At 54.8% G+C, this 20,076-nt stretch overlaps 1 protein-coding gene and 1 pseudogene across 1 annotated transcript; both read right to left on the reverse strand.

Annotated features, from left to right (window-relative positions):
• Positions 1–334: 334 nt before the first annotated feature.
• Positions 335–4,501, reverse strand: LOC149272746 (1-acyl-sn-glycerol-3-phosphate acyltransferase gamma-like; annotated as a pseudogene).
• An 8,682-nt stretch (positions 4,502–13,183) lies between these two features.
• LOC149272747 (pyridoxal kinase-like) lies at positions 13,184–19,957 on the reverse strand. The gene is made up of 11 exons (XM_089506776.1): positions 19,859–19,957; positions 19,582–19,636; positions 18,825–18,929; positions 17,756–17,839; positions 17,199–17,245; positions 16,986–17,071; positions 16,069–16,114; positions 15,700–15,811; positions 13,603–13,739; positions 13,397–13,463; positions 13,184–13,296 (listed from the first exon to the last, which is right to left on the reverse strand). The coding sequence occupies exons 1-11, from the start codon at positions 19,955–19,957 to the stop codon at positions 13,184–13,186; spliced, it is 951 nt and encodes a 316-aa protein (XP_089362902.1).
• Between the last annotated feature and the right edge of the window lie 119 nt (positions 19,958–20,076).

Here is a 20,076-nt window from a genome sequence, read left to right on the forward strand (position 1 = left end):
AGAGGAGAGGCAGGCACAAGTGCCCAAAAGCCCCAACCTAAACAGAGCAGGCGAAACACGGGCCAAGGAGGGAGAACACGGCTACGCTGGGTGAAATATACTGGAGCAGGGGCAGTGGGAGGCGAGACAAACGAGGAATAGGGCACGAAATAAAAAAAAAAAATGGACAGAACTCTGGTGTTCTAGTGCCTGTGAAATGGCAGGATCCTATTGGCTCTTGGTGCTGCTCCGTGGGGGAGGGCTCTGAGGGAAGCTCCTCCCACATAGTCCATGTTAGTAAGAAGTATAAACCAAGATACAGTCCAGACGCTCTCCTCTAGTGCCGCGCCGGCTCCTAATCACTCTTCTTCACCTCCCGATTCCCGTAACTCGATCCTCGTTCAATCTCAGTAACCCCGATGAGACGCCGGACGGCAAACGAGGCTGGCAGACAAGGGGAAAACAAGTCAGGCAGACAAGGGAACACAAGTCAGGCAGACAAGGGAACACAAGTGAGGCGGTCCGGCAGCATCACCGCCCCTCCCCCCAATGCAGCTCCACCCCCCCATAACCACACAAATGATCCGCCTCTACTCCATCCGCAACCCCCCACGGGAATTATCCACTCGCCGCCACAATCCCTCCCGTAACCAAACAAATTATCCGACTGCTCTCCCCCTATTTGCCTGAACCCCCATCTTTCTGCACCACATGCGCCCCCCCACATGAATTACCTGTCCACATGAAGCCAATAAAGGAGAGGATTAAAAAGGGGGAGCCGCTCGCAAAGATGCCGATCGCGAAAGAGAACAGAGGCGACAGGAGGAGCGTGGCCCAAAATAAGAAGTTGAGGAGAGTCCAGGGCCGCCGACGGGGTACAATTCGGGTGCCGGGGAAGGTGCCCTCCTGGAGGTATCGTTCCTGCAAAGCATCCTGGGAAAAGCCGCAACAGTTAACAGAACATTCTCAAAAAAAATAAATATAAATATATATATATATATATATATATACTAGGATTATTCCTCCCCATTAAGTCATCGGCTGCCACCGATATCTCCCCAACGCTTCTGTTCATCTGTCTAGGATCAGGTAATTAACCCTTCCTGGTGCGGAGGGCACCGCAAACACGCATTAAATTTCCAAATCCCGAACACCCCCCCCCTCCAAGTGACCCGTTACCTTTTCTTGGTACAGCCGTGAAGCCAGTCAGCTGCCTCCTTCTCATCGAGCGGAACGTCCTCCAGCGGGAAACGCCTGCGACGGAGACTCAAGAGTGAGACGCGCAGGAGTAGGGGGGCAGGCAAGCGAGCACCACAAACAAGGGGGAGGGGCAGGCAAGCGAGCACCACAAACAAGGGGGAGGGGCAGACAGGCGAGCGCCACACACAAGGGGGAGGGGCAGACAGGCGAGCGCCACACACAAGGGGGAGGGGCAGACAGGCACAAAGGGGCCCGGACAGCCACTCACCGCACACACATATCCGCTTCGTATTTCTTTCCATATAAAATCCCCAGCAGAGACGGGTTCTTATTCCCACGGAAATTCAACGTCACATCGTAGACTGCAGTGGCTGGAAGAGACGGAGGGCAGCGTGAGCGAGCGCACAAAAGGAGAAAGAGACGTGAGAGAGTGAGAGAGCGAGCGAGCGAGAGGAGAGAGAGGAGAGAGAGAGAGCGAGCGAGAGAGCGAGCGAGCGAGCGAGCGGAGAGCGAGCGGAGAGAGAGAGAGAGAGAGAGAGAGAGAGAGAGCGAGAGAGAGAGAGAGAGCGAGAGAGAGAGAGAGAGAGGAGCGAGAGAGAGAGAGAGAGAGCGAGAGAGCGCGAGAGAGAGAGAGAGAGAGAGAGAGAGAGAGAGAGCGCGACGAGAGAGAGAGCGAGAGCGCGCGCGCGCAAAAGGAGAGAGAGAGAGAGAGAGAGCGCGCGCGCACACAAAAGGAGAGAGGAGCGCGCGCGCGCACAAAAGGAGAGAGAGCGCGCGCGGCGCACAAAAGGAGAGAGAGCGCGCGCGCGCACAAAAGGAGAGAGAGCGCGCGCGCGCGCACAAAAGGAGAGAGAGCGCGCGCGCGCACAAAAGGAGAGAGAGCGCGCGCGCGCACAAAAGGAGAGAGAGCGCGCGCGCGCGCACAAAGGAGAGAGAGCGCGCGCGCGCACAAAAGGAGAGAGAGCGCGCGCACACAAAAGGAGAGAGAGAGCGCGCGCACACAAAAGGAGAGAGAGCGCGCGCACACAAAAGGAGAGAGAGCGGCGCACACAAAAGGAGAGAGAGCGCGCACACAAAAGGAGAGAGAGCGCGCGCACACAAAAGGAGAGAGAGCGCGCGCACACAAAAGGAGAGAGAGCGCGCACACAAAAGGAGAGAGAGCGCGCACACAAAAGGAGAGAGACGCGCGCGCGCGCGCACACAAAAACACAAAAGGAGAGAGAGCGCGCGCGCGCGCGCACACAAAAGGAGAGAGAGCGCGCGCGCGCGCGCGCACACAAAAGGAGAGAGAGCGCACGCGCGCACACAAAAGGAGAGAGAGCGAGAGAGAGAGCGAGCACGGTGGAATCGGAGAAGTTACCTGTCCCGCGCAGGCACTGGACGGCGGTTGTGAAGCCGCGGGTGCGGGGCAGGAGATGGTGCTTCAGACGCGCCAGTCCCTTCTTATCAGCCACCTCCATGCTGATCCGATGCTTTGTTTCTGTGAAACGAGTCCCTTCGCAGTACAGCAAGAACTACGGGGGGCAGAAAAACACGGGGCACGTGAGGGGGGGTAACACTGAGAACCGTGCGTGCGCCCCAATATAAAAGGGGTAGGAACGGTGAAGGTAATCTACCATAGGGGTACAGAGTGCGCCACACCGGTATATCTATACAATAGAGCGCATGCACCACATACTCTGGGTAATCCCATATTCCCCGTGTCTATACAATAGAGCTCACGCACATATACTCTGGGTAATCCCATATTCCCCGTGTCTATACAATAGAGCGCATGCACCCACATATACTCTGGGTAATCCCATATTCCACGTGTTTATACAATAGAGCGCATGCACCACATATACTCTGGGTAATCCCATATTCCCCGTGTCTATACAATAGAGCGCATGCACCACATATACTCTGGGTAATCCCATATTCCCCGTGTCTATACAATAGAGCGCACGCACCCACATATACTCGGGGTAATCACACAGGCTCCTGATGCCATGGATCACGGTATCTCTGTCTTCTTCCCACTTTCGTTTACAGAAGACGATCTCCAGGAAGTACCACGTCCAACCGATCAGTGGCACCATCTGGAGCTCCTTCTTCGCAAGGACCTTGGAGCTCTGCGGGACAAGGGACACCAAGACAGAGAGGAGAGTGAGAAGCGAGGGGTGGGGGAACCACCATTAAGGAAGAGGAGTATCAGTGGTGGGGAGCAAGCAGAGAGGCGAGTCTGCGGGGGCGCATGGGAGCTCCAAGCAAGCGCGGGAGAATAGAGTGGACAGGAAGCAGAGACCCGGCGCGCGCTCCGTGAAGGGCCCGACCGCAGGCAGAGCAGGAGAATCTCACCCCCAGCACCCCGAAGCGCTCACACATGGTCCAGCCACAAAGGAAATCGATCTCAAAGTTGTGGTTCAGGATGATGACCACGTGCTCCTTCCCAAAGTGGTCCACCGTCTGCTGGTCCGTGAAGAGGGTGCACTGCGTGCCGGACCACCACTCCAACAGCATCACCAGCTCTGGGGGGCAACAGAGAAACTTGTGTGACCTACAGGTCATAAACCCTCTTACCACCCTGCACCGCGTGAAAGGGCTGAAAACACGACACCAACCCGATACCATGACTAACCCCCCCCCCCAGACTAACCCCACAGCCGGGGCACACGTGGGTCCACAGTCCGACCCATATACTGAGGAGTAAAGCCTGGAGGGATAAGGAAAGCGCTTACGCAGCCACCTTTAAGATTAACTGCCCTTGTATGAGGACTACTTGCCCCGTCTACCTGCTGCCACCCATCTTGTGCATTAAGAAAATGCGGCCTCCTCTCCGACACAATTTCTAGCTCAGGGAAGTGTCCTGGTGTCAGTGGAGGTGGTTATCTATGAAACGTGCCCCGAGGTGGGGGATATGTTTATGGGAGGGGGTAGGCAGAGGATACTAGAGCCACGTTTGGACTCCGGACCTAGACGATCATTTACTCCTTACACTAAGCTCTTGTGAACATGCGCTCCACATATTACCCGACACGGGAGTGTCTGGTTTGCTCACCTGTGGTCATGCACCAAGGCACAGCATGCCCCAAGGACCAGAGGATGGGGCACAGTGCAACCAAACCCGCTTGCCCTCCCTCCGCGCCATCGCTGGGTACTCACGGCTCCACAGAGAGTAGGCGAGCCGGCAGTTGACCCTCCGGTAGAGCTGCTTGTTGTAACTCCATAGCGGGACCGTACAGAGCTGCAGGAAGTTTATGATGAGGCCGCTGACCACGAACACGAATCCGATGAGAAGGTGGACCACAAACTGCGTCTTCACAAAGCCCCAAACGCCCATCCTGCAGCCGACACTCAGTACCGCTTACACGGACCCTCGCTCAGAGCTACCGTCCTGCGGAGAGTCACACACAAAGAAGTCACTCAACGAGTATAAAGGCTGCCCCACCCCACCCACTGGCCCCCCGGGCCGTGCCCACAAGGACCGAGTCTGCGCTGGACGGCTGTATGTTGTCACGTAAATGGATTCAGCATCGGATTAACTAAGAGCAGCCGATCTCCTCCACGGCCACCAACCGACGCTGCATTCAGTTATGCGGCTCTCCCTCACGCCCAGTAAAGGTAGTTTAGTGAAGCCACGAGCCAGGGGCAGGAAGCCACGAGCCAGGGGCAGGAAGCCACGAGCCAGGGGCAGGAAGCCACGAGCCAGGGGCAGGAAGCCACGAGCCAGGGGCAGGAAGCCACGAGCCAGAGTCTGCCCGCGGTCTCCAGTAATTCATCCCATTCACACAAACCCGCGCTCACTCCATCAGATGCCCTCACCCGCCGCCAGCGCCGGCGTGCAGGGAGCAATCGATCGGTTGGAGGCAGATTCCACACAAGGTATGGGCTGTGAAGCCACCAGCAGCCGACTCACCAATAAAGATAATACACCAACGCCACGGCAAACATCGTGGCGCAGACGCCCGAGAACAGGCAGGCGGCAGACTGATTGGCGAGCATGCTGCAGGACCACAGGCCAACACCGCGACAAACAAGCTTCTCACCCACTGAAGAGTCTATTCCCTAGTGGAGAAGGAGTGGGGCTCCAATTGGTTAATGCCCTCCAGAAGCAATTTCTGCCCACTCTCCTGGAGGAGTGGATACCCTGCCCCACCTTCCAGCTGATAAACCCTCCGTCCTCTCTAACTTTACGCCTATCCCCCAGATCGGGGCTGCCTTCCCGAGGTGGGCGTCTCAGCCGGTGTGAACGGGGCTCTCGCTGCCGTCTCCTCCAGGTTGTGGCAGACGTGGCAGGTTAGGCTGGAGCTAAATCCGGTAAATCCTCTAGGATTAGGAATGTACTTTGATCTGCTGGCTCAGCACAAACTGGCAGAGGAGGTGGGCGACGCCACCCCTCACCCCACCGCTAGCCACGGGGCCTGCAGCCCACAACCCAGGAGGTCTGACACTCTGCGGCAGGCCAGGAACCCACAAAACATACACGAAAAACAGATGTGGGGATTACAGCGACATTAATCAGACGACAGCAACAGACACCCTGCTTAACACATGGATACCACCCAACCGACAGCCGTGCCACCCCCAACCGGCGGCCAGCAGCCGGGAGCCGCGCCACCCAACCGACAGTCGCGCCCCGCCAAACCAAAGACGTGCCACCCACAACCGGCAGCCAAAAGTCGGGAGCCGCACCACCAACAACCGGCGGCCGCACCCAGCCAAACCAAAGAGGTGCACCCAGAACCGGCGGCCAACAGCCCCAACCCGCAGGCCAACAGCCGGGAGCTGCGCCACCCACAACCGACGGTCACGCCCAGCCAAACCAAAGACGTGCCACCCACAACCGGCACCCAACAGCCGTGAGCCGCACCACCCCCAACCCGCAGACTGCCACCCCCAACCCGCAGGTCACCAGCCGTGAGCCACACCACTCCCAACCCACAGGCCAAAAGCCGGGAGCCGCGCCACCCCCAACCCGCAGACCGCCACCCCCAACCCGCAGACCACCACCCACAGGCCAAAAGCCGGGAGCCGCGCCACCCCCAACCCGCAGGCCAAAAGCCAACCCCCAGAGTAAAAGCACACAAACAGCAGGGGCCACACATTGCCATAGACACAGTAGGGCCACATGTAGGCCACATGTAGCATAAGTGGCCACAATGGGCCATGACACCAACTCAACACGCCATGCAATGTCAGCCAATCACAGAAAATCGACATGACCCATTAGACAAGTACTACAAGCCAGTATGGCCAGACCCCTCCCCCAACAGAAACATGGGGGGGGCAGAACCCCCCCCAGACTTTCCACCACCTGCAGACACAGCCTGCCCCTCCCCCACATGACACTTGTCTCCACCTCTGCATGAGAATCTCCCTTATCAGAGTCCTAAAGTCACTATAGACACCCGGCAAGTCACTAGCGACACGGTCCACTATAGACACCCGGCAAGTCACTAGCGACACGGTCCACTATAGACACCCGGCAAGTCACTAGCGACACGGTCCACTATAGACACCCGGCAAGTCACTAGCGACACGGTCCACTATAGACACCCGGCAAGTCACTAGCGACACGGTCCACTATAGACACCCGGCAAGTCACTAGCGACACGGTCCACTATAGACACCCGGCAAGTCACTAGCGACATATTGGCACCAGACAAGTCACGGTGAGACGGTTCACTCCTATCAGCAACTGAAAAGGGCCACATTAACAAAAAAATCTCTTCAGAAATAAAACTAACACCATCAAAAGTCCTCCTTCCATAACCAGCAGAACTGCCCTGACCGGGTCTCCCAAACCCAGCAATACTCCAGTAATACCCCAGTAATGTTGGCATAAAAGCCCACATAAACAGCCAGTACCAAGTCAGGGTAAAATGCCAGAAGGCCTCAGCAAGTGTCAGGGAGGGGGATCGGTTAAGCGGAGAGCTGCGGGACTGCATACACCTAGGGGCAGTTAACGTGGGGGGGGGGGGGTCACATTACTGCCTCCCTATTGTGGCAGCTCCAAAAGGGCAGCTAATGTGGGGAACGGGCAGACCAGACAAGGGCAGCTAGCGTGGGCGGGTAGGGGGCAGCAGATAATTAGCAATGGAGCTGCACAACAGGGGCATCTGACAAGGGAAGGGGCATCTGACAAGGGAAGGGGCATCTGACAAGGGAAGGGGCATCTGACAAGGGAAGGGGCATCTGACAAGGGAAGGGGCATCTGACAAGGGAAGGGGCATCTGACAAGGGAAGGGGCATCTGACAAGGGAAGGGGCATCTGACAAGGGAAGGGGCATCTGACAACGGAAGGGGCATCTGACAACGGAAGGGGCATCTGACAACGGAAGGGGCATCTGACAACGGAAGGGGCATCTGACAACGGAAGGGGCATCTGACAACGGAAGGGGCATCTGACAAGGGAAGGGGCATCTGAAGGGGGACGGGTGCAGAGTATCAGGGAAGGGCCAAGCATGCTGGGGCATCTGAAAGGGGTTAGGTAAGGGGGGGGGATTGACCCCTAGACGCTGAAGCCGACGGCCCGCCAAGCAGCCCCCGCTACTCACCTCTAGTACAGGACCCAAATGCTGCAGACACCTGATAGCCGGAAGACCCGCCCTCAAACACAGCGCGAGGACCGGAAGTCCAGTGACATCGCCCTGCACGTGGGTATCTACCCAATGAGAAACGGAGTAGCTTTACAGGATCCCCGCCCATACCCTTCGAACCTTCGTGTACGACCGCATTGTCACGCCCACTTTTTTTAGACTGCTTCACAGACTTTAGCCCCACCCACCCTAACAACAGGTGGCTGCGCCAGGGAAACTTCCCGTCTGTGCCGGAAACCGTCTCCCTATGCACACTGGGAGATGTAGTACAAAGTGGCGTGCGTGCCAGAGCTTCTGCAACTGCGCAAATTCACAAACACTTTGCGCCAGATTTGTCTCGTTTGCCCGGCTATGCGCAAATATTTTGCTCTAGACCCTCTAGTGAATTATTAAGGCAGCCGTTACGTTTATTTACTCATTGCCATGGAGACAAACCCTCAGCCAAATATAGCCATTTTTAGAATATTTTTAGAGAAGGGCATGGTTTCCACGGCCGACGTCTGGCATGAGGCCTCCTAGCGGCATAACAGCAGTTCCGGGGTCCGATGTGAGGGAATGGCCGCTGTCTGGAAGAAGCTCAGGTTGAAGCTCTAGCACCGAGGGAGGTTGACACCCGTGAGAGGAGTCTCTCGCCCACTGAGCGGAGCTTAGCCAGGTCACCAAGCGATGATCAGTCAGAAGGAAACGAGACACCTCGTCGGGTGACCGTCACACGTGGCTGCAGCGGTGGAGGGGAGCCAGTCCCAGTTCCTCCATCCCAACACATTTGCTCATTTAGAAAACTTCTCCCTAACAGCCGGGATAACGGCTCCTCTACCATAGAGAGAATCAAGATGAGAGAGAGAAGCCCAGGCAGGTTGGGGTGGTGGGGACAGACAGGGTAATCTGTGGCTCTCATCGCAATAACCACGTGGTTTGCCGGCTCCCGGGGGCCACATTTGGCATATTACAGACAGAGTGGATGGATTATTGGGAGAGGCTGGTGAGGATCCAGCTGTCTTGGTCCATATTGGCACTATCGGCATAGTAAGAGGAAGATGGAGAGTCAGGAAAAGGTCATTTTAGGGAGGTAGATCAGGTAGAGATACTCCCTGTGCCGTGCGACCCCACAAAGACAGCGGGAGGTTATTAATATTATTATTATTATCTCTTATTCATAGATTAGGCAGCTTAATGCATGGCTGAAGTCTTGGTGTAAGAAGGAGGGCTTCGGGTTTTTAGAGCACTGGGCTGATTTTGCTCTGGGGTACAATCTCTACAGTCGTGATGGATTACACCTGATTGCAAGGAGCTCATGTGCTTGGGGAGAGGATGGCTAGACGGCTGGAGGAGATTTTAAACTAGGAATGGGTAGGAGGGAATAAACACCAGGCTAGACAGTATAGAAAAGGAATTGCATTTGATTGGCTGACACAAGAAAAGGTGTTCAAACAATTGAATGGTGTTACGGTAGACAAAGCCCCGGGGGCCGGAGGGTACGTACCCACGGGTACTTAATGAACGAAGCCGGGCCCTGGCCATACCGCTGGTTTTATTTCTGGCATGAAGCCGATGCGGTGCACGCATTTAAAATGGCAGCCCGGCCGTTACAGACCGTCGAGCTTCACATCCGCCGAGGGGACTGGAGGGTGGCTAAAGGAAGATTTCTTCTCGTCAGAGTAACGCATTCTATGGAGAAGTGAGGAGAGGTATGGATCTGCTGCACTGGATGGGATCTCGTCAGACTAATGCATTCTATGGAGAGGTGAGGAGAGGTATGGATCTGCTGCGCTGGATGGGATCTCGTCAGAGTAACGCATTCTATGGAGAGGTATGGATCTGCTGCTGCGCTGGATGGGATCTCGTCAGACTAACGCATTCTATGGAGAGGTGAGGAGAGGTATGGATGTGCTGCGCTGGATGGGATCCCGTCAGAGTAACGCATTCTATGGAGAGGTGAGGAGAGGCATGGATCTGCTGCTGCGCTGGATGGGATCTCGTCAGACTAACGTATTCTATGGGGAGGTGAGGAGAGGCATGGATCTGCTGCGCTGGATCTGATCTCGTCAGAGTAACGCATTGTATGGAGAGGTGAGGAGAGGTATGGATCTGCTGCTGCGCTGGATCGGATCTCGTCAGAGTAACGCATTCTATGGAGAGGTGAGGAGAGGCATGGATCTGCTGCGCTGGATCGGATCTCGTCAGAGTAACGCATTCTATGGAGAGGTGAGGAGAGGCATGGATCTGCTGTGCTGGATGGGATTTCGTCAGAGTAACGCATTCTATGGAGAGGTGAGGAGAGGCATGGATCTGCTGCTGCGCTGGATGGGATCTCGTCAGACTAACGTATTCTATGGGGAGGTGAGGAGAGGCATGGATCTGCTGCGCTGGATCGGATCTCGTCAGAGTAACGCATTCTATGGAGAGGTGAGGAGAGGTATGGATCTGCTGCTGCGCTGGATGGGATCTCGTCAGAGTAACGCATTCTATGGAGAGGTATGGATCTGCTGCTGCGCTGGATCGGATCTCGTCAGAGTAACGCATTCTATGGAGAGGTGAGTAGAGGAATGGATCTGCTCCGCTGGATGAGATCTCGTCAGACTAACGCATTCTATGGAGAGGAGAGGTATGGATTTGCTGCTGCACTGGGTGGGATCTCGTCAGAGTAACGCATTCTGTGGAGAGGCATGGATCTGCTGCGCTGGAGGGGATCTCGTCAGAGTAACGCATTCTATGGAGAGGTGAGGTATGGATCTGCTGCTGCACTGGATGGGATCTTGTCAGAGTAACGCATTCTATGGAGAGGTGAGGAGAGGTATGGATCTGTTGCTGCGCTGGATCGGATCTCGTCAGAGTAACGCATTCTATGGAGAGGTGAGGAGAGGCATGGATCTGCTGCGCTGGATGGGATCTCGTCAGACTAACACATTCTATGGAGAGGTGAGGAGAGGTATGGATCTGCTGCTGCACTGGATGGGATCTCGTCAGACTCTGCGAAGGCATTTGTTACGATTCCACACAGAAGATTACTCTACGAATTGTTGGAAACAGGCTTTGGGCCGAATGTCTGCGGATTGAGAACTGGCTGGAAGAACGCAGAGAGATGGGAAGTTCTCCAGGCGGACGGATGTGATAAGCAGAGACGTCAGGGATCCGCTGCTTTTTCATTTCTTTATGGGCCACCCAGGTCTTGGTGTTTGCCGGTTAAGTCGGGTAATAAAGGCTGAACTAGATGTACCTTCACTGCAAAAGCATTTGGAGTCATTGGGTAACTGGGCTGATAAATGGCAAAGTATCATTAAATGGCGTTTTCTTAGGGAAATCTACTAATGAAGAGGACAGTAGGCTTGCCGTGGTGCAGTGCCAGCTACACAGGCAAATAAGATATCGGCGTGTACTAAAAGGAGTATTGGCTCCGCCTCTTTATGGGTCTGCAGGGAGACCTCCCCTTAAACCTGCAGATTAATTCCGGGGCGCCTTTTCTTAAAAATGACATTATGGAACTAGAGAAATTTCAGAGGACGGCCGCAAAAGAACGGAAAGTTTTAGTTATGCAGAAAGGCTAGAAATGTTACATTTGTACACATTAGAGAAACGGCGTTTTAGAGAGGGTATGATAATGTTCTATAAATAGGTACAGCACTGTACAATGTGTTATTATTTATATATCGCCGTCATACTCCGCAGCGCTGTACAATGTTATTTATATATCACCGTCATACTCCGCAGTAGAGCGCTGCGCGGGACTACTTTTTTAATCCCGCTCCCGCAATGTGGGTGTGCCGCTCCCGCCACATTTGTGGCCAATCATGCCCGCCTCCTTACCTGATTTCCCGCGCAGTCCCGCGCGGCTGCCCTCGAGTTGTTCCCTCACGGCGTCTCTTCTCTTGCTCCGCCCAGGAACAAGGCGGAGTCACAGGAAGTGACTTCACATCACGTGACTCCGTTTTGTTCTTGGGCAGAGCAAGCTAGGAGACACTGTAAGGGAGCAGCAAGAAGGCAGCCTTGCGGGACTGCGCGGGATTACCGGGACCCGCAGGTACAGTGCCTGACCGCCCGCAGCCCCAGCAAGACCGCCCGCGCCCGCAAGTTTTTTGGCGGGTCCCGCCTCCCAGTGCAGTCTTCCACTCCGCAGTGCTGTACAATGTGTGTTATTTATATCGCCATAATACTCCGCAGCGCTGTACAATGTGTGTTATTTATATGTCGCCGTCATACTCCACAGCGCTGTACAATGTGTTATTATTGTTTATATATCACCAGCATACGCCGCAGCCCTGTACAATGTGTGTTTTTATTTATAGATCACCGTCATACTCCGCAGCGCTGTACAATGTGTGTTTTTATTTATGTATCGCCGTCACACTCCGCAGCGCTGTACAATGTTTTATTACATAGACCACCCAGTAAAAGCAGGGCTGTAACCCATTCTAGCTGTCACACACTGCCTCCTGCCAGGCTCACGAGCGGCTCCATTCAGGAACGGCCTGGCAAGGGTTGCAGATGAAGGGAATCAGTGCGTTTCCCAGTAATTCAGCCACAGAGTCCCTCCGCCTCAGACCTTATCGCGTTGGGGACGCGGCGCTGAGACACCCAAAGGCTGGGGTCCTGGGAAAATCATCCCGGACTGAAGCCATTCTTAGTACCCCTCTAGTTAAACATCTGCCCTGCCTTCACTAACTCCCCTGCTTCAGCGCATGCACCCTGGGTCCTCCAAGATGGGGGTCCCGGGTCCCAAACCACACAACACTGCAGAGAGCAGGGGGACCCTAGCTCCTCCATAGCAGTGAAAGCTGCAGCTGCCACGCGCAGGGTACCACGGGGGCCGCTCAGGGTACCCTCATGTGCATCTTCAGAAATAAGAGACAGGCAGACAAATGACACGAGACCCTGGGAAGATAGTTTGGAGGCGGTGATGTGACAGGCCAAGACACGACAAGTGACAACGACATATCACAGAAACAAAGACAGCCCACGAGGCTCGCCGGCCCCCAATCACTGACAGTGGCGGCTCGAGCCAAAGCATTCGTCTCACAGGTTCATTTATTAACGGCCCAATTTACTAAGAATAAAAAGGCGGTCGGCCCCCCGCTCCACGGCCAACCCTACCACGCAGTAATGGCGAGACTGAGAGAAACAGGCCCTTCTAATCTGGCGAGGTCCCTCCTTGTGCATTCCCGACCGGTGCCGGAGACCACCTCGCCCCGTGATCATTAGTGGGAGAGGAGGGGGAACGTTTGGCACGTGGAGGAGAAGCCGGCCGGCACATTACGGGTTCCGCTCCCAGGGCGGCCAGAGGAACTGGAAGCGCTTCGGCCGGGCCAAGGAAGAGCTTTAAAGGTTTGGAGAGAAGTCCCAGGAGGCAGGATGGTCTCAGGGTACCTCTGGGAGTTAGCTGGTGACGTGAAGGTACATACAGTGGCCCCTGGGATCCGCTCTCCCCTCTATAACTCTGCGCCTGTCACAATCAGCTCAGGGTTTTCGATGTCCTTTTTGCTTTGGACCATGCGGAGCTCCAGCTGCGGGTACGAAGGCTTCACGCCGGGGCCAGCAAGCGCTGCGGAGAGAATGACGATTACTTCCACGGTATTAAAATAACAGACTAACCCCCGCGGACCAGCCCCTCCGACACTTAGAGCCGGCGGCCCCCCGCTCACCTCGGGCACTGCAGATAGTTCTCTGGAGGACGTGCTGCATGGCCGAGACGGTCTTCTCACAGGCCAGCTACAAAACACAAGGCGAGGCACGAAATCAAATATACAACGGTCAAGCGAGAGGGAAAGGACTGGGAGGCCGCCGGGTGAGGCCGGGAAGGGGAGGGCAAGAGAGGCCGCCGGGCGAGGGCGGTCAAGACTGGAGTCACCTTGAAGTTACTTGGATGATGGTGAGTCCACGCCAGAAGCATAGCAGCAAACAGGTCTCCAGTCCCAACAAACACGGCCTCCACTCGTGGTGATTCAAGGCAGATCCGCTGAGTGTGCACCTGGCCGTCCTTCCCCACTGAAGGTGAAATTAACGGCAAATGAAAATGAATGAAACGACACAGATGAGAATGAAGGACGGCGATGACTCCATGACACGGGGGAGGGGTGGGTCGAATTCTCCTCAGAAAAAGTTTTTCAGATCCAGGAAGAAAGATATATCGAGGAAATTGAGACAGGGGTAATTCCGTATACCAGTTTGAGTTCTATTGATCAGATTTCCCTGGAAGCAGGATTTCATGGAGATAACGTTTGGTTGGCATGGCTTCGATTTACTGTAAAGAGTCTAAACAAAGAATTGTATAGTCTGCGCAGAAGCCCGTCCGCAGTTGGCTACGATGCCATTTCCATTAACAAAAGAGAATGATCCAGTCGGATTTGACTGTAAAATAAAGCTGTTTGATAAGACTTATACCCCACCTGGAAATGAAATTTGTCATATATTAGACTTGTTGTTTCCCAAGGTTATGAGACCCCAATTACCTCCAACAGTGCAAATATATGGGGTAAATTACACCTGTATGGAACTTCAGGGAAATAGCAGCTATTTTGATTATAAAGATTTGCCTAATTCACTATGTGTCGAGACTTTTCCCACAGGACTGCGACAGCCAACCCCGATGAGAGCAGATATTTGGTGGTTGTGTGGAGACCGGAAAAATAAGACCTTTCATCGATCCAAGAGGAAAAGGAAAATGTGCTATAATACAACTCTTTGTACCTATAAACCTGTGAACTTCACAGAAGGAGCCAAAGTCAAGGAAAATGCGACCAATACAACCACAAGGATCGTTTGATGATCGAATATATATATTGATGAAATTGGAGTACCACGAGGAGTTCCAAAAGAGTTCAAAGTCCGAAACCAAATTGCTGCAGGTTTCGAATCAATTCTTTTCTGGTGGAGTACAATAGCAAAAAAAATGTGGACTGGATAAACTACATCTATTATAATCAACAGCGGTTTGTGAATTATACTCGAGATGCTATTAAAGGAATATATGAGCAACTGGATGCGACCTCCCTTATGGCCTGGCAGAATCGAACAGCCTTGGACATGCTATTGGCCGAGAAAGGGGGAGTGTGCAAGATGTCCGGGAACCAATGCTGCACCTTCATACCAAATCACACCGCCCCTGATGAGAGCATCACCAAAGCCCTCGATAACATCTAACATCCTTATCAAAAGAACTTGCCGAGAATGCAGGAATACATAATGTGTTCACCTCTTGGTTAGAAGGATGGTTCGGGCGATGGTCAGGAATGATAACGTCCGGAATAATTACTATCATTATAGTAGCTGCAGTATTGATATTCGGAGGATGCTGTTTTATTCCATGTTGCCGAGGATTTTTGAATAAGACAATTGATAAAGCTGTAAATCAGACTATGTACTCCCTGATCAACAAAGAAGAATGTGATCAATTATTAAAAGTATCTGAGACTCTACATATTAATGATGTTGTTGACATGGAAGATGAATTATCAGTGTTAATGACCGATACTGAAGATGAAGAGTCTGATATTGAATAATATTTTGATAAATAGGAGGGAAATGTTAGAAAAATGCTTATGTTATCATAAATTATATGTCTAGTCTATGATATATCACGAGTTGCGCCAACATATCTACTAAGAGGCGTAACCTGCTTAAAAAGTAACCAATCAGATTGATGCATGCTATTAGAAGCATATAAGAAGTTATATAAACCATGTAATCCAAATATGTAATTAGACAACGCTTCGACTTTTGTGTGTTGTGTGCCTTGTCTCGATTATGCGCATAATCTAAATAAAGGAAAAACTTTTTCTGAGGAGAATTCGACCATTAATTCAACCAACAGGGGGCGCCAGGCAGAGCACAACGCTGCCGCTTTAATGCGTGTGGATGGAGGAGGATGCAGGATGGAAGGGTGTGGGGTTAGTGGTGGTATTACCCCCGTGGTGCCCGCTCGGGGGTCCTCAGTGGGAAGTCTTACCTCGTCTATGGCTCCCCAGGGTGATGAGATATTCTGCCCCACGCGATGCCGGAAGCTCCGAGCTCGTAATGACTACAGTGGATGGTCCAAGAGCGTGAAGCATGTCCATCACCTGGCGATGCCAAATTCAGGGTGTTAGTGGCCACGAGCGCGGTGCCAGGAGCCAAAGGATGCAGGAGAAGCAGTCGCCCGACGAGACAGGCGGCGGGTGCTAAATTCACTCTATACAGCCTCAAGAGACAAATATTTTCACACAAGACTTTCCCCTTAAGATGAGACTTCTGAGGTGTTAAAAGTTGATGGGGGAGCAGGGGATGTGAGGACACATGAGAGGTGGGGGGGGGCAGAAGGTCCCCGAGTGACACTAACCTGGACCGCGTCCTCCTGGGTATGAATCTTATGGCCAGTAAGTAACCTGAATGAGAGAAAAAAAAAAAAAAAAAAAGACACCCTGAGACACAGACCGACAGCCCCTCCTCCCCCGACACAGGCCGACAGCCCCTCCTCCCCCGACACAGGCCGACAGCCCCTCCTCCCCCGACACAGGCCGACAGCCCCTCCGACACAGGCCGACAGCCCCTCCTCCCCCGACACAGGCCGACAGCCCCTCCGACACAGGCCGACAGCCCCTCCGACACAGGCCGACAGCCCCTCCGACACAGGCCGACAGCCCCTCCGACACAGGCCGACAGCCCCTCCTCCCCCGACACAGACCGACAGCCCCTCCTCCCCCGACACAGACCGACAGCCCCTCCTCCCCCGACACAGACCGACAGCCCCTCCTCCCCCGACACAGACCGACAGCCCCTCCGATACAGACCGACAGCCCCTCCGATACAGACCGACAGCCCCTCCGATACAGACCGACAGCCCCTCCGATACAGACCGACAGCCCCTCCTCCCCCGATACAGACCGACAGCCCCATCTCCCTCGATACAGACCGACAGCCCCTCCTCCCACGACACAGACCGACAGCCCCTCCTCCCCGACACAGACCGACAGCCCCTCCTCCCCCGACACAGACCGACAGCCCCTCCTCCCCCGACACAGACCGACAGCCCCATCTCCCTCGATACAGACCGACAGCCCCTTCAAAAAACAGCCCCCCCCCTCCTCCCCCACACAGACCGAGAGACCCCCAGATGAACTGCCTCTCCTCACCCCGGACTCACTGATTTAACTATACATTATACAGGGCCGGCCTTTCACAATGCGCAGGGGGGAGTTGTCTCTCTCACAGGCACTTATTGACCCCAGAAACGTGTGAGCCCCGTATGGCACTTACTCTGCCTCAAACTGGTTGGGGGTGATAATATCCGCCACGGGGACCACCAAGTCCTTATAGACAGGAAGCAGCTCCTCGGGGACGTACTGAGAGAAAAGCAGAGAAACAATGAGGGGAAACGGTTAACTGGGGGTATTCTGACAGAAGCAGGGGGTACTAAGAGCAAATCGGGGGCCGGGATAGTCTGGGTTATTGTAGGGGCAGAACCCATACCATAGAGCCCTCCCCGTTCCACTTATCTCCGAGGACTGGATCGCAAGCTGGGGAGAAAAAAAAAAAATGATCAGAACGGAGAAATCCCCACAACCCCCAATGCTCTGACCCCCAACAACCAAGGCATCCCGACCCCCACCCCCAACAACCAAAAACATCCCTACCCTCACCACAGCCCCCAACAACCAAAACATCCCTACCCTCACCACAGCCCCCAACAACCAAAGCATCCCGACCCCCACGAACCAAAAACATCCCTACCCTCACCACAGCCCCCAACAACCAAAACATCCCTACCCTCACCACAGCCCCCAACAACCAAAACATCCCTACCCTCACCACAGCCCCCAACAACCAAAAGAATCCTGACCCCCACAACCCCCAACAACCAAAAGCATCCTGACCCCCACCAACCAAAAGCATCCTGACCCCCACAACCCCCAACAACCAAAGCATCCCGACGCCCAAACCCCCACCCATAACCGCTATCCTGCCCTTCTGTTACCCTGCCATGTTTACAGAAAATGCCCCCCCCCATTACCCTGCTCCTTTCTTACCATAGACCAGCTGGGGGTTTTTCTGTTTGAGTTCCTGAACGATGTCCACGACCCGGGCCAGGAAGGACGAATCCCTGGTGTAACCTGCGCGGGCGACACGAAGCTCGCGGTTACAGTCAGCGACTCGCCGAGGGACCCCAAAAACATGCAGGACTCCCCATCACTAACTGGCCTGAGCCGCTTGGGTGAGCGCAGGTTAAATGGGGAGGAAGGGGGATTAGTGGCCGCTGCTGTGGTGGGGACACCCCTCCCCCACAAACAATACAGAGAATTTGTGGAATGTTTGTTTCACCGTGATTGGTCAGTAACCAACAGGTCAATGCGGAGTTAACCAAATCCCAGAGGATGTGAGGGAGGGGGGTCCTCCAGCCCCCAGAGGATGTGAGGGAGGGGGGCCTCCCCCACCCTGTTCCCTTGGCTGGAAGTGAGGAGCCGTCAGGTTACTTGAAAAATAAGAAAATGTTAGTTTGTGGGCAGAAGGGGCGGAGCCAATCCGCTGTGCAGATCATTTCAATGCAAAACACTCTGCGGACCAGGAAAAAAAGCCGAAAGTATTCTTTTTCCCAAATCTGAGGATTCCTTAAGACTTTTAACTAGCAAGACCTGCTTTCATCGGGGGTCTCCTCCTGGCGTGACGCTGCACACGTTTCTCACAAAGCTTCTCGGGACACTTTGGGTTAAAGATTAACCCCGAGGAGTCAGAGTCCAGCGTCTTTAAAAGTCGACCTTTAACCAAAGGTCAGCAGAGCCTAAAAATGATAACCAACACGAGGGGGCCCGCGGGCCCCGAACATAAAACCCCTGCAGGGTGTTTCTCAGGGAAATGATCTGCAGAGCGGTTAAATCAGTGACCGCCCCCCGTATAATGTATAGATAAATCAGTGACTGCCCCCCCGTATAATGTATAGATAAATCAGTGACTGCCCCCCCTGTATAATGTATAGATAAATCAGTGACTGGCCCCCCCTGTATAATGTATAGATAAATCAGTGACCGCCCCCCATGTATAATGTATAGAGGATGCAGTATGTGTTCATGTTTGTAGTTATGATGTCATCGCGGTTCTCACCGGTCAGCACGTAGTCATACCGCGTCACCTGGTTCAGTTTCAGCCCCTCGTAGATCTCCTGCAGCTCCTCGGCGTTCAGCACCTGCCCCTTCCAGTGATCGTAACCTGTGCGGGGGCAGGGTGTTTAGGGGCTTTGCAGAGGCCCAGAGGACCCCTCAGGGGGAATGAGGTTGCACAAGTAGACGGGACACAGCAGAGGTGGGGGGGCAAAGAAAAGGACAGGACACCGCAGGGGGGCAGCAGGAGAAGGGGATGGGACATCGCATGGGGGCAGTGGCAGAAGGGGACTGGACACCGTAAGGGGGGGGTGAGTGGCAGAAGGGGAACCGACACCGCAGGGGGGTGGGCAGTGGCAGAAGGGGAACCGAAACCGCAGGGGGGGGGCAGAGGAGGACCGGACACCGCAGGGGATGGCAGCGACAGAGGAGGACCGGACACCGCGGGGGAGGGCAGCGACAGAGGAGGACCGGACACCGCGGGGGAGGGCAGCGACAAGGAGGACCGGACACCGTGGGGGAGGGCAGCGACAAGGAGGACCGGACACCGCGGGGGAGGGCAGCGACAAGGAGGACCGGACACCGCGGGGGGGGGGGGGGGGCAGAGGCAGAAGGGGACCGGACACCGCAGGGGGGGGGGCAGCGGCAGAAGGGGACCGGACACTGCGGGGGGGGGGGCAGCTACAGAGGAGGACACGACACTGCAGGGGGGGGGCGAAAGGGGATTAAACCCTGGAGGGGGCATTATTCAGGGCACTTACCTGTGTGATTGGAGAACTGGACAGAATTGATTGTGTCCACCTCAAACCCCAAGACCTGCAGGGAGAGCGAGAAGTGAGGGACCCCTGTGTGGGGCAAAAGAGGGAAGCTAGGGTAATTGACAGGGTGCAGTAATGGGGGCATTAGCGGGGTAGGGGTCGGGTGTTCAGAAAATCATAAATTGCCAAACACTGGATGGGGCAACTGCCCCAAAATGCCCTCACCCCCGACCACCTGTTACTTGCCCCAACATATCCCCGACCACCTGCCCCATCTCACCTGCAGGGGGAAGGCAGCTGCCTTGTTGCCCACGTACCCCCGCACCACGTGACTCTGGATAGACAGGACCCGGCACTCGCTGCCCCTCGGAACCTCCATGTGGGGCAGATACAGAGACACAGCCGGGGCAGATACAGAGACACAGCCGGGGCAGGCAGAGCCGGGGCAGCCTGAAGGGGGCGGGGATTGGGGAGGAGCAGAGCGGATGACGAGAACCG

This window comes from Sceloporus occidentalis, unplaced genomic scaffold, assembly GCF_023333645.1.
Source record: "Sceloporus occidentalis isolate IW3139 unplaced genomic scaffold, rSceOcc1.0.p SCAF_421, whole genome shotgun sequence".
NCBI classification, from domain to species: domain Eukaryota; kingdom Metazoa; phylum Chordata; class Lepidosauria; order Squamata; family Phrynosomatidae; genus Sceloporus; species Sceloporus occidentalis.

Excerpts from the sequence above, each read along its gene's own strand:
- LOC149272747 (XM_089506776.1), bottom strand. The coding sequence starts at position 19,957 with ATGGAGGTTCCGAGGGGCAGCGAGTGCCGGGTCCTGTCTATCCAGAGT. Across the intron at positions 17,246-17,755 it reads AAACCCCCAGCTGGTCTATG|CTTGCGATCCAGTCCTCGGA; the intron begins GTAAGAAAGGAG and ends TTTTCTCCCCAG. Across the intron at positions 15,812-16,068 it reads CCCAGGAGGACGCGGTCCAG|GTGATGGACATGCTTCACGC; the intron begins GTTAGTGTCACT and ends TGGCATCGCCAG.